Source organism: Diorhabda sublineata, chromosome 1 (assembly GCF_026230105.1).
Source record: "Diorhabda sublineata isolate icDioSubl1.1 chromosome 1, icDioSubl1.1, whole genome shotgun sequence".
Taxonomy (NCBI): Eukaryota; Metazoa; Arthropoda; class Insecta; order Coleoptera; family Chrysomelidae; genus Diorhabda; species Diorhabda sublineata.
The window spans coordinates 9,955,704-9,969,864 of NC_079474.1; the positions used below are offsets into that span (position 1 = coordinate 9,955,704).

Below are 14,161 nucleotides of genomic sequence, written 5' to 3' on the forward strand. Positions count from 1 at the left end.
TCTCGTACCGGTGGGTTTTATCGAGGCAGATGTGGAAGATAAAATCTCAACGATAGGGTATTGCTCAAAAATGATCATCGTTAACCTCAAATTTTTGTCATATAGCCACCGATTTGCAAAGAGTGAGCAAAGGGTCATGTCCAGAAGACATGAATTAAATCGCCCGAAGCGCAAGAATAGGTCTACCAAGTGTTCTACTTTCTGATCCAAAGCAACGGAATAAGCAACCAGTCCTCATCTTTTTGAAATACACAGATATGATTTCATTATTCTATTTGAAACCCCCAATACTCGGATATGGATTTAGTTTTAGCTGAACCTGCCTCATGATATTACTTAATTTTTTTCAACATTTAGATGCAATTTTTCAATTAAATAAAAATCATCCATTATTTGATTCTATTCATTGATTCCTTTCGAAATAAACAATATTTAAAACATATTATCCTCAATATTATATATAAAAATCTTGATTTACTATTCGGTTTACTGTATGTATGTATAAGAACTCAATTTTGCCATGAAGTGGATATAAAACAACGATTATTGAAAATAACATTATCATACTTTGTCATTTGGTATATAAATACATTGAGTATCTAGTTTTTGTTTATTATTATATTATACATCTATATTTAACGACTGTTTTGCCATATTCATTAAATTCTTTTACGAGACACAAATACTACTAATTTAATGAAATTTAGAATCTTGTATAAAACTTCAAATTGTAGGTACCTAGCTGTAGCATTGACCCAAAATCGTGCATGCCATATCCGCCATACAACCATAATGTCTGCTAGACAAAGAAATTAAAGAAAAATTTCGGTCAACAACTAACGCAACAGAGTCAAAATAATGCACAATATTGTGGAAAATATCGATAAGAACGTTTATAAACATTTGTAGTTCTGAAAGTGAGTCCGAAAATATTAGACAAACGTTATTTATAGAAGACATGTTGAAAATAGCGTAGACTATGGCTACAGATATGTGACCCGAGATATATTTTTAGAAGTTTCACTCGATTATTGTAACATCCTGAATAATGATTTACAGATTTCAATTCACTATGCAACTATCCGAAATCACTTAACTGTTTTTGTCCAATGTTTTCAAAGATCGTAATTTATTGTAAGATTTTTATGTTTATTAGTTTATTTATTAGACTCAATAGTGACCCGTTACGATCAAGTTATTAAGTCTACATTAAAAATGGGTCATAAAGAAGCCGCAAATGTTCCATATCAAAGTAGAAATATTGAGAAATATTTGTTGCACTGAAATAAAAATATTACTATTTAACTCAAAACTTCAATAAAACAACGCTGAAAGAAGTGAATTGTTTTTACGTTGCACGCATTTGTTGTCAATTAAATAAAAAATTTAAAAACCCTGAGCTCTTGAACACACAAAAAATGAAAAACATTTTCATTGCTATCAACTCGATGGGTAAATAAACGTAATAAATTTTGAAAATGTACTCTACCGCCTATTTGGCAGAAAATGCTAAAAGGGGACAAAAACATTTAAGATTCTTTTTAATTATAATATGAAAAGGGGGACATATTGTAAACGTTTCAATACTGGTTTTATATACTTTATTGTAGGATCATGGCAGCAAACGGTAAATTGGTTTGCTTTATTGGATTTGAGGCTATTTCTGAAAACGTCTTGGAGGCCTGGATATGCTGATTATGGTTTACAAAGAGAAAGCATCATCTATTCTTGGGAAAAAAATCCTGTGTAAAGTAAGGTCTATCTAGAGTGCAACGTACGCTACATAGTAAAATTCAGAGGAAATTTGTTATACAACGACTTTGTAAAAAATCACACAACGAGGTTCGACTATTTGGCTAGTCCTAAGAAAAAGAGGCGCTCAGATGATGCATTCGATTTAAGATCAATTGTTTGTAATGTACTCAGCCAGGTTCAAAAATAACGCATACTGTTGAAATATCTCTCCAATGTTGAACGAAATCCAGAATTTCGGTCAAAACTTATTAGTACAATGAATATTTATGTGAACTAGGAAGAGACGAAAGTGGTACTGGACAGAATTTCCACAAGTGACTGCCGTAGCAAGATAGCATACCGGTTGTAGAACATGCTTCTTACGAAGGTGCACAAAATATTCTAACACTGACGAGCCTTAACATTCCAATAATTCTGAAACCACCTTTCAGATTGATAAAATTGTCAAGAATATTCAGGAAACAAATGAATAAGTGTACGGCTTAGAAGAATTTCTTTCACAAAAAGTGAATTTTCGCAAGCTTTGGATAAACTTTTTAACACCATCACGTATCAACCAATGAATATACACCAAACACATTTATCCGGGCAAAAAATCAGAATCGCAACCTTAATAATTGTTAAGAAATTAACCATGCTCAAGGCTTCTCATGTATAGCCGCAGTATATTTACCAAAGGAAGGAACGTGACAACGCCATTTCAATGCGTCCATAAAGTCCAGAACATGACGTTTAGCGTAATTTCACACCCCTAAGTCTCTAATTTCATATTTTTGCAAGATGTGCAAGATTTATTGATGTTGGGAAAAAATTATTGGTACAATTTTTGTATATAATCAACTGGTCTTCATTTTTATCCAAACAAAATTTCTCTAAATGTCATAGCTTTTGATATATCGGCACAAATGAAAACTTGAATGAACATTGCAGAATTTGATCGCTTACTCAATTTTTCGACATTTATTTACCGGACTATTAGCTCACGCGAGTAAGTAAAATTGTTAAATATGGTGAAAAAATTAAAAAATGATTTGATTCTTTAACTCAAATTGATTTTTCACTGTTTTTATTTGTACACTGTAATACCATGACCAAGAAGAAATATGTAAGAGCTAGACCAAACTAACCTGATCTTGGTCTTGCATTTCTTCACCACCTATTAGATCTGCAATCAGATTACCCAAAATATGAATCAATAATCAAACTTGAATTGCATATACTATTTGAAAGATTTTTTTAATAATATTTAATAGCAACGATTATGTCGGAGTGAATTTACTTTCCTAGTTAAATTATTTAAAATAGAAAATCGACCTGCCCTCGGAATTATCTATAAAATTTCATGAATTGTGTTGATTTATGGACTATGCAATAATGTCACCAGACTGTATAGAAATATTTCTTTTCAATGAACACATGTGAAAGGTTTATATTAAACAACGCCTGCTAAGTAACAAAGTATTTTAACATATTTTCATCGAATTTAATCAGAAATTGATTAATTTCACTAATGGATATCGACTATTGAGTAATGTCTTGTTTACAATCAAACCACAGTTTATTATAACGATAACAAACGATATATTTCAAGGTTACTTCATATTTATGTGGAGAATATGAACATATACTGAGCGATAACTGCTTTCTTATAGGAAATATCAAATAAATCTAGGTAAATATTCTAAAACAGAAAGAGGAATAAAATAGATGATAATACAAAAAATTGAGAATCGACGATATCCTAGTTAAAGTGCTACAGAGAACATTAACCTACACTTGAAGACCTAATTGAGTGATGAACGAAAATTTGGAAATCTTAGGAAATAATGTGACACAAATATTTCGATTTCTGTTTACAAAAATGAACAATATATTGAAATCCAACAGAAGAGTGCTGTAACTGAAACATAGCTTATTAACAATGTTCTAACAGTATAACCTGTACCTATTGGAGCTAGTCTTAGGGTCGAAGATTGCAAAAAGGTAAAACAATAATTATAATTCGATAACTTCTCAAACTTACTATATATACATAAATAAAAAAAAACAATATACACAAAAATATATACAAAACGATATACTAAACTAAAGTCGCGCGTGCCGAATCTGCCAAATCTCTAGGAGTAATGTCTCTGCCGAGATCTAGGATCGAGTTTTGCTCACTCCTCTATCTCGAGAATGAAATTCTCCTCGTTTCAAAACGTCTCGCCTGGGTTCAAAAAAGTATGGTTTATCCTAAAATGTGTACCAGGTATATTGGAGAGGATTATTTCAATTGCATGTTATTAAGACATTAAGGACGAAATAAAAGAAAGGTGTGTGTGCATGTATTTTTCAATGCGAGGGCAGATGGCGTGGTCACCATATACCTATGTAGTTACAGTATTAATTCTTTAAAAATTGTGTCAAAGAATGTTATTAATTATATTTAAAGTATTTATCATTGTCATTAGTGATATGTGTTTATAGTAATCATATTCTTTTTACTAAGTTTACCAAATAGAAAAGGATAATTATGCGTATAATGAGAGTTCGCTCACAATAAAACTTAAGCTGGATTTGCGACAGGACGACCAACTATGCTTCCTTACACAAATTCTGGAAGAAACGGTAGCCGCAAATAAGGAATTCCACCTATTGTTTGTGGAACTAAAAAAGGTTAGGATAGTGTACATCTGGTCACACTATGGGAAGGTATTGACACAAACATAAGTATTATGATCATAGCGGCCATTTAGGAAGTTTATGAGGGCTCCCATATAAAAATAATAAAAAACTCATTCTTCAGCGGTTTTGTTACAAACATGTGGTTAAAAAAGGGAGGCTGATTATATACCACACGTTTTAAAATGTTCTCTGTGCTAAACATAAGTATTAAAAACGAGAAATATGTGTACTGGAAGATCACCAAAATATACCACAGAAAAACGGTCAATGTATAGAGTGGTGATAAAAATACAAATATTTGAGTACAAAAGGTACAAGTGAAGAAATGTTGGACACTATTGAGGACAGAAATATCCAGGAAATAAAAGCGATCAATACTAAAAATACGTTTTATGGAAAAGCAACGTACCCACAAATAATAAGCACCGATTATTTGTTTAGACAATTGTAAAAACCATCGTTTCATGCGGTAGCGAAGTATGGTAGCTAAAAGAGAAAAATATTCCCTCAATAGTGGATGAAGAATGAAGCAACTAGAATGGTATGATCATGTCCAGTAAATGACGCCAAAATAATTTGTATATTGGAATTCGGCGGAAGAAGAGAAAGATCGTCAGATTACTAAAACAGTAGTTTGGAGAATTGTGTAAATTCTTGAAGAACTAAAAATAGCACCAAAACTGACCACCGATCGAAAACTGCAACTAAAAATGCATAACCTATCTTCGGAGGTATACAAAGTTTTGGAGCAAATTCTTGTATATCCATTTGGAAAACAGCGTTACCACAAGATGTAAGTGTGAGATTTAGCTGTAACATTATTAAGAAAATTCAAACTCATGGAATAACTTAAGTAAGAAAATTATCAGAACATAATCAAGGCCGCAGATTGGAATTTTGTGAAAAAATGATGTGAAAGATTTTTTTCAGGAAATATCTAAAAAACATTTTGTAATAGGAAACCGGATAATCAAGATGAAATGAGAAATATAATATCGATAGACCGTCAAATAACTACTCAGCAATTGCGTAATTTCAAATCAGTTCTTATAACAGATTGAGATATTGTCAACTAAAAAAAAGAACTTTTCCGTTTCAATAGCCGTAGAATAAATGAAGTAAGTTATGCGATCTCGACAATAATATTAGTAATATAATAAATCAAGATAAATTGAAAATATATAAAGGGTGCAAAGTTACGTTGCATTATAAACACAGTGTAAACGTGTTACAGTAAAAAATGTAAGTACAGAAGAATAGGAAAAATGCAGGCATCCATTGAAATTAGCAAGAGTAGATGAAAAAAGTTAGTTTCTAAATATGGAGAATGTATTGTGGATAAAGATGTATGATGTCTACTTTCAAGAAGAGAATAAAAGCTGTTGAGCTGATTTATCATCAGAATAAGGGAGATTGAACAAGAATGCCACCAATCTACTTCTCCACAGTCCTTAAACTTTTTGAGTAGGAAAGAGACTGTGACAATGAAAAGACTCCGCATCACACAAAACTTATGTCTTTTGGATGTCGTCAGAAAGTCTCCATCTCTGCCAAAGTTATGGCGTCGCATTCCTGCGTATATTAAGCACATCCTCACTGAATGCAGACAATACTCTACTAAAACGTAACCTTAAGGAGATACACAACTACCCAGCTTTTGATACTTTTTAAAAGATATATATATATATATTAGCATCTCAGATGATTTCAATGGTGTTTCATCTCTTATCATAAATCTGTACTTCAATATCAAATTACATTTATAATCATTGATTTACAAGTGGTTTCGAATATTTCCCTACTTAACTTTTTACACCAAAACATTACAAACAGTCCATCAATACTTGTAATAGCGTCATGAAAACGACAACTTGTTCTGTAATGAAAAATAGCATGCCATTCATACAAGATTCGGTGAAACGATTATACAACCAAGTTTAAGTAAACCAATGAAATTCATGAATTTCGCGTAGTTACCGCGTATTGATTGAATATATCCTTGACGACGTATCAACGTTTTGGTGTTTCACCTTCTGTCAAAATGAGAATATTTTCATAGTGACTTTTCTTTGACATTCACAAAAGTTTAAAAAAGTTTTTTTAAATTTCTCAATGTGATTAAATATAGTTAACGCAGTTTTGTGCCCAAATTTTTGAATATTATAGGTACCTAGTAGATGATTGAGCATTCAACATGACACTTGCAAATGATACGGAATACCGACAAAGTACTTTGAAAACATTACAACATTTGTGTTACTGTACTAACACAGTTTTAATTGGAGTATCTTTAGTAATTAGGTTCAATACTAAATTTAGGGCGCAAGTAGTGATAGAAAACTAAAATAACCTATCACTAGTCTCTCCCTATTTGAAATATTTTAATTCCAATTGTCTTGGATTTTGAGCACTAAATTAATTTTTTAATAAGATTTTCAAGTTTACTCTTTTGTTTATTTTTAATTTGATGGAATATCATTATCTAGTTGAGATACTGATTAATTACACTGTTTACACCACCACTACACCAACACTCATGATTACACTGTATGACACGCGTTTCGATAACCAAGTTATCGTCTTCAGAGACAGTTTACCTTCAGTAAAACATTTTTTTAATTGACGTACTCGCTTTTGAGTACAATTATAAATAATTGTAGTACAATCCTGGGCATAAATTTTTTTTAGTAAATTTGCTTCTTTTTTTTTCAAAAATTCGAAAATATTTATACTTTATTAGCTATAAGCGAAAAACCAGATACTATTTTTGGAAAGTGTTGTTTCTACCTTTCGATATTTCTTACAGATACAGACTTTTTAACTATTTCTGCACAATGATCTAGACATTACTCCGGATCGAATAAATTTACCTTCATAATTTTAGTAATAGTGTAGGTTCAACACCGATTTGAACTAGTATATAGACGTATCAAAATCACACAAAATTTCAAACGAAACTTCTGAAGAAGTTTTGCAAACAAATGACAAAATATGAAAAACAATCCATAAAATTTTGTACTAAAAATGCCTAAATAGTTTCAAATGTTTATAACATTCCGAACAAATTATTTCGCCCCACAAACATCCCATAAATGAAACTAAAATCTTAATCAATGTAAAACGTTTTTTCTCAATTAAAATTTATTTTGTTATAAAATTTATATTTATATTTTTGTTTACTGAAATTGAACTTTGGGCCACCTAGAGAAAAACTGTTTTACTGATTAGTATGTATTTTAAAACGATATTTTTTTTCAAGTTATTCTTGCGATTCCTCGTGTATACAATTAATGAATTTGTACCAAAAATGGTTTCAATAAATTAATATCGTTCTAATATCGATATTATAAATTTGTTATACAGTTGATGTATTTATTATATACGGATAACTGACCACATACAATATGCAAATTATAAACAAGCAATTCTAAATTTGCAAACATATAATGCAAAATTAAAGACGATTTTCGTTTGGCAAAATTGCATGAAATGATGGAACCTAATATTATTACAAATATATCAATATTATGTAGTTTCAATTGAAGTTTGATTGAGATTAATATAATATAAAATAAAAAACTGGAATTTTTGACGTATGCGCTCTTCCACTTGTTGTATCAATGTATCGCTTAACAAAAAACTGTATATATTTAAAATTTTCAAAAGGATGGAGTAAGATTTACAACTAAATTTTATTGTAGACAAACATCAGTTAATATCATATTAATAGAGATGAAAATGAAATTATTATGATGATTTAAATTAAACTGATTTCATTTATATGACAAATATGACAAAAAATTCTATTCCTCGACTAAGGGTAACGTTAGATAATATCATTTTTTAGTAATAATCGTGTAATAACCCAATTTTTGTTATAGGGAGACAACCACCTGTCATACTGCACAGGGCTGAGCCTCTGGAATATTGATTTTCTCTATGGCAATGCAGATATCCAAACCAACAAACATTTTCGGCGAATTCGCTGGAGAGTATATTATTATTATAAGTTCACGCTGTTAAAACGCACACAAACAGGTGAAAGCTTAGTTTATTTTAGAATATTAGCTTCTACATTGGTTTTCGATCGGCGCAAAAATTGGACGTGTATAAATAAAAATAAGAATATACGTACTTTCCTAGTTCTTCTTTAAGATCGTAATTATCGCTGAAACGCGTACAAGCGAGCGGAACTGCCATAATCACTAATAAACCTTTTAAAATTCTACGATTCGATCTTTAGAATAAAAATGCACGGATAGAACGAAACGTTTATCCGTAGGCTTGCCGCGCACCACTGTCAATAATTTGTTATGCTTATGCTACCCATAATACACAGAAGGGATCTGGACAAGGCGCAGGTCACTTTAGAAATATCAACTTGTATGCTGGTTCCCAGCGCCTGTTGCCAGCTTTTCCAATTTTTCATGGTAATTGACGTTTTTATTCCATTTAAGTCTGAGCTTAACGGAATAATTAAAACCAATTGATTATATATATATATACCCGTTATATGAACTTTTTCTGAAGTATTGAAATAGAATATTGAAATAGAATTTATTGTACATGGATTAATTAATGTAAGACAACTCTTAGTAACGACAGCATATATTAAATTTTTATTTATAAATAATTAGCAACGCAAATAAGTTTTCCGACTTTATTTATAATCATCATCGCATTTTTATTTTTGCAAACACTTCTGATATGTGCTTTTCTTTATTATCATTGGGTTTAGCAGTAAACACACGATTGAAAAAATATATCTAATAATAATATATTATAATAATAATGTTCATTCTAAAATCAATATATACATAATGGTCTAGTTCACATGTACGATTTTTTATAAAAATTTTCAGTAGTCTCCGAAAATTACGACCAAGGTGTCATTCGATTCGTATTGTTACCTAGAAAGTTTGAGGAATAGTCCGAAAAGCCCCTGAAAAAAATTACAAAAGTTATAAACAATTAAGTGAAAAAAATAAGAATTTGTACTGTAACTGTAGGTCAATTATTTATAATTTTTACACAGCCCTGAAAGTAGAGCCCAAAAAGGGTAGTCTGGTTTCCGGCCTCGTTGCGTTTCTCTGAGAACACAACAAAAAATACAATTGACGTAAATTCAAACGCCGGCCAGAGTCCAATATTGTCAAAACTCGCAACAATTCGTACTTAAACTTGCTTTGATTGAATAATAATTGTCTTAGCGACCATTTTTATTGTTGTGAGTTTGGATTATTATTCCATCCACCCCTCGATAGGATACATGAGAAATAAAATTCTAAATGATCCTGTGAGAACTTGGTTGTTGAAACCTGAACAAAGTGCATAAGTAAAGTAATTTTTTTATGCACGCATAAACATAAATTTTGAAAACAACCTTATAATAAATTTTAAATAATATTATAGTAGCTATTTTATGTTTTTTTTTTCATGATGAATGTATTTTTTTATAGATCCCAATTCTAATAATCCAGATGATTCAAATGTTGGACGAGTTACTTTACGAATCACAAAATGATGCCAAAAATGAGCAACAAGAAAGCCAAGGACTGAGTAAACCAGTTTACGCGAGTTTTTAGTGAAAATCAAAATCTTATAAAGAGAAGGGAACTTTTAATTCATTTTCACAGCAATGGGGAGCACTACGTGAAATGCAAATGTTGTTTTTCATTTCCTGACGTTGTAAAGCAGAATTAATCTAATAATAAGCAAGCACCCATTACATCAGAAATGCAATTGTAGAGGAACACATGAAAAGTGAGGTGCACAAATAATGTCTCAAAGATTACTTGCAGTCAAAACTAAAACCTCTTAAAACATGAGAAGACTCCCATTGGTCGTTGCTTAGCTGAAACTAATTCTTTATTAGCTAAAAAAATTGGAAATCTACTGATCCACGCGTATGGGAGCGCGAAAAAATTGACTCTTTCAGCAAACACTTTTCCAGCCATAGTTTTGATGAGTTCTTTGGGCGAAAATTATTATTTAAATGATACTACTGCAGTTTTAAACCAGGACTTTAACTTTCATTATGTCAATCCAAGCACAGTTAAAAACTTTTTGTTAAATGTGATAGACCAAATTTGGAACGTACTATGAATAAAACATTAGCTATTCAATAACGTTGTGATGGATCAGTAGACAGAACACAAGTTGTTAAAATTCACACTGGCTAAAACTATTTCTCTAGATAGCACTGATGAGCTTTATTTTCTTGGCGCATCTGAATTACAAGAACGGTGTGCAAAAGGACTTCTCAATGCTATTATAAATGAATGAATTGGATCAGAAAAGTTAGCAAACATTATGAAAAATATCTCGTCACTGGTTAAGGATGGAGCCTCCGTGAATACAGGAGAAAACAATGGTCTGTGGTGTCTTTTTGAAGAATTTGTAAAAAGTCTAACTCCCGAAGAATACTGTTATTTACCACCAATTCTGAAAATATGGTGTGCTGTGCACAAGTAAAATAATTATTTGCATCCACATATTAAATAATTTCACTAACTATAAATACAGTATAAAAATTTGATACTTTTTATGTCTAAATTATCCTTGGGGCTCAACGATTTAAAATGTACATGAGATAAGAAAGATAATCAAAGAATCATCTTCGATTGCTTCTTTCTTTCACGTAAGTGCCTTACGCAAAAAGAAACTCAAGGATATTATATGCTGGCTATCATAAATATTTTACGTTTATTATCATATTTAGCTTATATATTAGAAGTATACTCAAGATATCAGCAAAATCTTCAAAGAGATACGACCTCGTTATTAGATATGACGAAGTACACGAATCAACTGTGTAAGAGGTTGAAAGAATTGGAAACGAAACCTCTTGCTGGTGGTTAGGTAGCAGCTTTGAATGTACAAATTGAAACGAAGTTTTTACTTTGAAAGGAATCCAGTTAACAGAGATGAAACGTTCAGTTAAACATAATTTGTACGTGTCTGAGAGAAAAAATATTGAAGCTATATGTTTTGAAGCTTTAGAATCGTTGATAAATTATACACATGAAAGGTTCTATTAAGACCAGATTACTGTGCAAATATAAAAGCAGTTTACATTGTTTGATCCATCTTTGATCATTGAAAACTTGCATAAAATGATAGCTAAAGAACTAAATTTTTCCAACTTATCTATGGAGTATAATGAAATAATTGACATGGAATTACACACACTCTAAAAGATGTAATAAAAAAATTAATCAAACTAGATAATTCTCCAAATATTACCAAAGTGTTTTCACGGATTTTAGTTGCCAAGCCTCACGTTAAAAATTGTATTAAGGCCAAGGATCAGGATTGCTTTCAAGGGATCTTTGATTCTACTTCTACGGAGTCATCAGAACACAAGAATGTTAAAGAACCAGCGTTGAAGGTTCGTCGTTTCTAATTTTTTATTATTGTGTTGATTTCGTGACTATTCATTACTATATAATACTGTAAGTAACTCAATCGTGATTTGATGGTAGTCAATATTTATTGAAAAAGAGAGTCTAGTCAAATATGTGAATCATATATTATAGTTTTCAAGAAATGAAGTGTAATAAAGATAGTAGTGTACAGAATATATACGTTATAGTATTATTTTTCTTTTAAATACAAAATGAGTTCAAATTTCAGAGCTACCCTTTTTGGTTTCAGAATTACCGGTTTTCGCAGAACTACCCATTAGATAGAACGAATTCTATTTTAAAAAATACAAAATTTCAACTCTTTCCACTCTTTTCATTTTAAAATCCGTTTGTTTGGTTCGCAAATTCTTTCACAACTGAACTGAGAGACCCACTCATAGTTACCCTACTAGAAGAAAAAATTTGGACGTTCACCTCTGATCTGATAAAAAATTCCATCATCTTCAATGCCAAAATATTATTTAATCAACTACCTTAAAATTGAACGTGGCAGCTACATTTAATAAGTTCCGGACTAAGATATCAATATTGTATTATAATTATTATTAAACCAAATTGCTATTTTATATTAACTAATATAAAATTGTGGAAATAGAAAAAAAATAAGAGTGCCGGAATAACAATAGAAGTAATTTAATGTGGTTGGAGGGGTTCTTCGGAATCGGATGTTCAGCATGTTGAGAAAAATGTGGGTACTAGAAGAAATGCCAAGCCAATGGAACAACGCAATTATTCGCCCCATACATAATTTCTTTCTGAAAAATGTTAAATGGAAACATGCAGTTTTAATTTAGGAATATAAAAGTAGAATAAATTAGCAACAGAATAGCGAAAACCACATGTCGATATCTTTTTCGTATCACGAGATATGTGTAAATTTTAAGCATTTTCCTTTAACATAAATTACTCCGGGTTGACTGAACGGATTTTAACATTTTTTGACTCCTCAAAATTGTCTTTCCTTGTTCTATTAATAATATTATGTCAATATTACTTATGCTGTCGCCTGGAAACTGCGTTATGGAAGTTAAAATGGAAAGATATAGCATATAGGCCGTATAAGGGTGCCCAAAATATATGTTTAGTGGCAATTTACTACAATATATACTAACTTGCGTCACTGAGGAATTATAGGGCAACACCTTAATCTAGAGCTTTTGTACTCTTGTAATTTTTCAGAAAACTTTGTCATTTCCAAGGAAAAGCTGAATAACCAAAGAAAAAACTAGAAACAAGTCAAAAGCTGGTTAGGTTTTTGTGAAGGAAACTGTACAAGAAGCGCGGAATAATAGTCAAAGAAGTTTGCTAATCGCCTGGTTCCTCACAGGAAGACATTTTATAATGTTAAAAGGCGGACTCAATAAACAGGAAAGTTTCATGGAGAATGTTCTGTTCATATGAGTCTGCGAAACCTATTTTGGATACCACATGCTCAAAAAGTACAAGAGTTGTTACCTCAAACCTTGGTTTACGTTACTCGTAGGGGTAGTACAAGTATGCGTAACTATCATGAGTATTAAGATGAAAACACTCATATAAGTTCAAGATGAATGTTTGGATTGACCTTATCTATCATGTTTGATTGGATCAATTATTTCACTAAATCGGCTAACTAGTCAAACTCATTCAGAGTTGCTCCAGAATTGTCTTCCGCATTTATTTGAAGTTTTACCGTTACAATTGAAATTGGAACATAGGTTTATGCATAAAGGAGCACCACCTCAATTTAATGTCAATGTAAGAGACTTTTTAAGTCACCAATAATTGAAATAAATAACATTGTTGAACTTTGAAAGAGACAAAGTTTTATCGTAAAACTAAAAGAATAGAACAAGTTCTAGAATTAAATTATGCATAGTATAAAAACATCTGTGAAGTCATTCCTAATGAACCCTACAGAATGGTTCAATCGCCTTCTATTTACCATTACTTCTTGGTATGAAGGTAAATGGCCCCTAATCGTCAAATTTTAGGCTCCCCTATACCCATATACTCTGTGTTGTTTCTTATGCGAAACACCCTGCGTATGCGCATACTTCAATTTCTTAGCATATAAATCGGAGCCTTAGATGTAGCACATAATTCTTACATAACAAGACTCTTTGCAGTAGTTGCAGTTCGCTGATCAGAACAAACACAGAAACGTTTGAAAATACAGGATCTGTGATACGAGAAGAAGCTCTAACCCTACCTAGGTTCCAACCATCTCACACACACACACTGATACTTTCGATCAAACCTCTAACAATCGAGAAAATTCTTTTGGATCAACTCCACATTCTCATCGCCGAAGAAGAACGACTGCAATCAGA

General features: G+C 31.4%; 1 protein-coding gene across 5 annotated transcripts in view; it reads right to left on the minus strand.

The window, feature by feature from the left end:
- The window catches only part of LOC130446124 (calcium/calmodulin-dependent protein kinase type II alpha chain), a 164,966-nt gene extending 156,194 nt beyond the window's left edge, over positions 1-8,772 (minus strand). For 3 of the 5 annotated variants that reach the window (XM_056783422.1, XM_056785010.1, XM_056784223.1), the window contains exon 1: positions 8,558-8,749. In XM_056783422.1, coding sequence (XP_056639400.1) covers positions 8,558-8,622 — 65 coding nt within the window. In that variant the 5' untranslated portion in view covers positions 8,623-8,749. Of the gene's footprint in view, positions 1-8,557 lie in introns of all 5 variants that reach the window. The other 2 variants (XM_056785803.1, XM_056782614.1) reach the window with 2 other exon arrangements.
- Between the last annotated feature and the right edge of the window lie 5,389 nt (positions 8,773-14,161).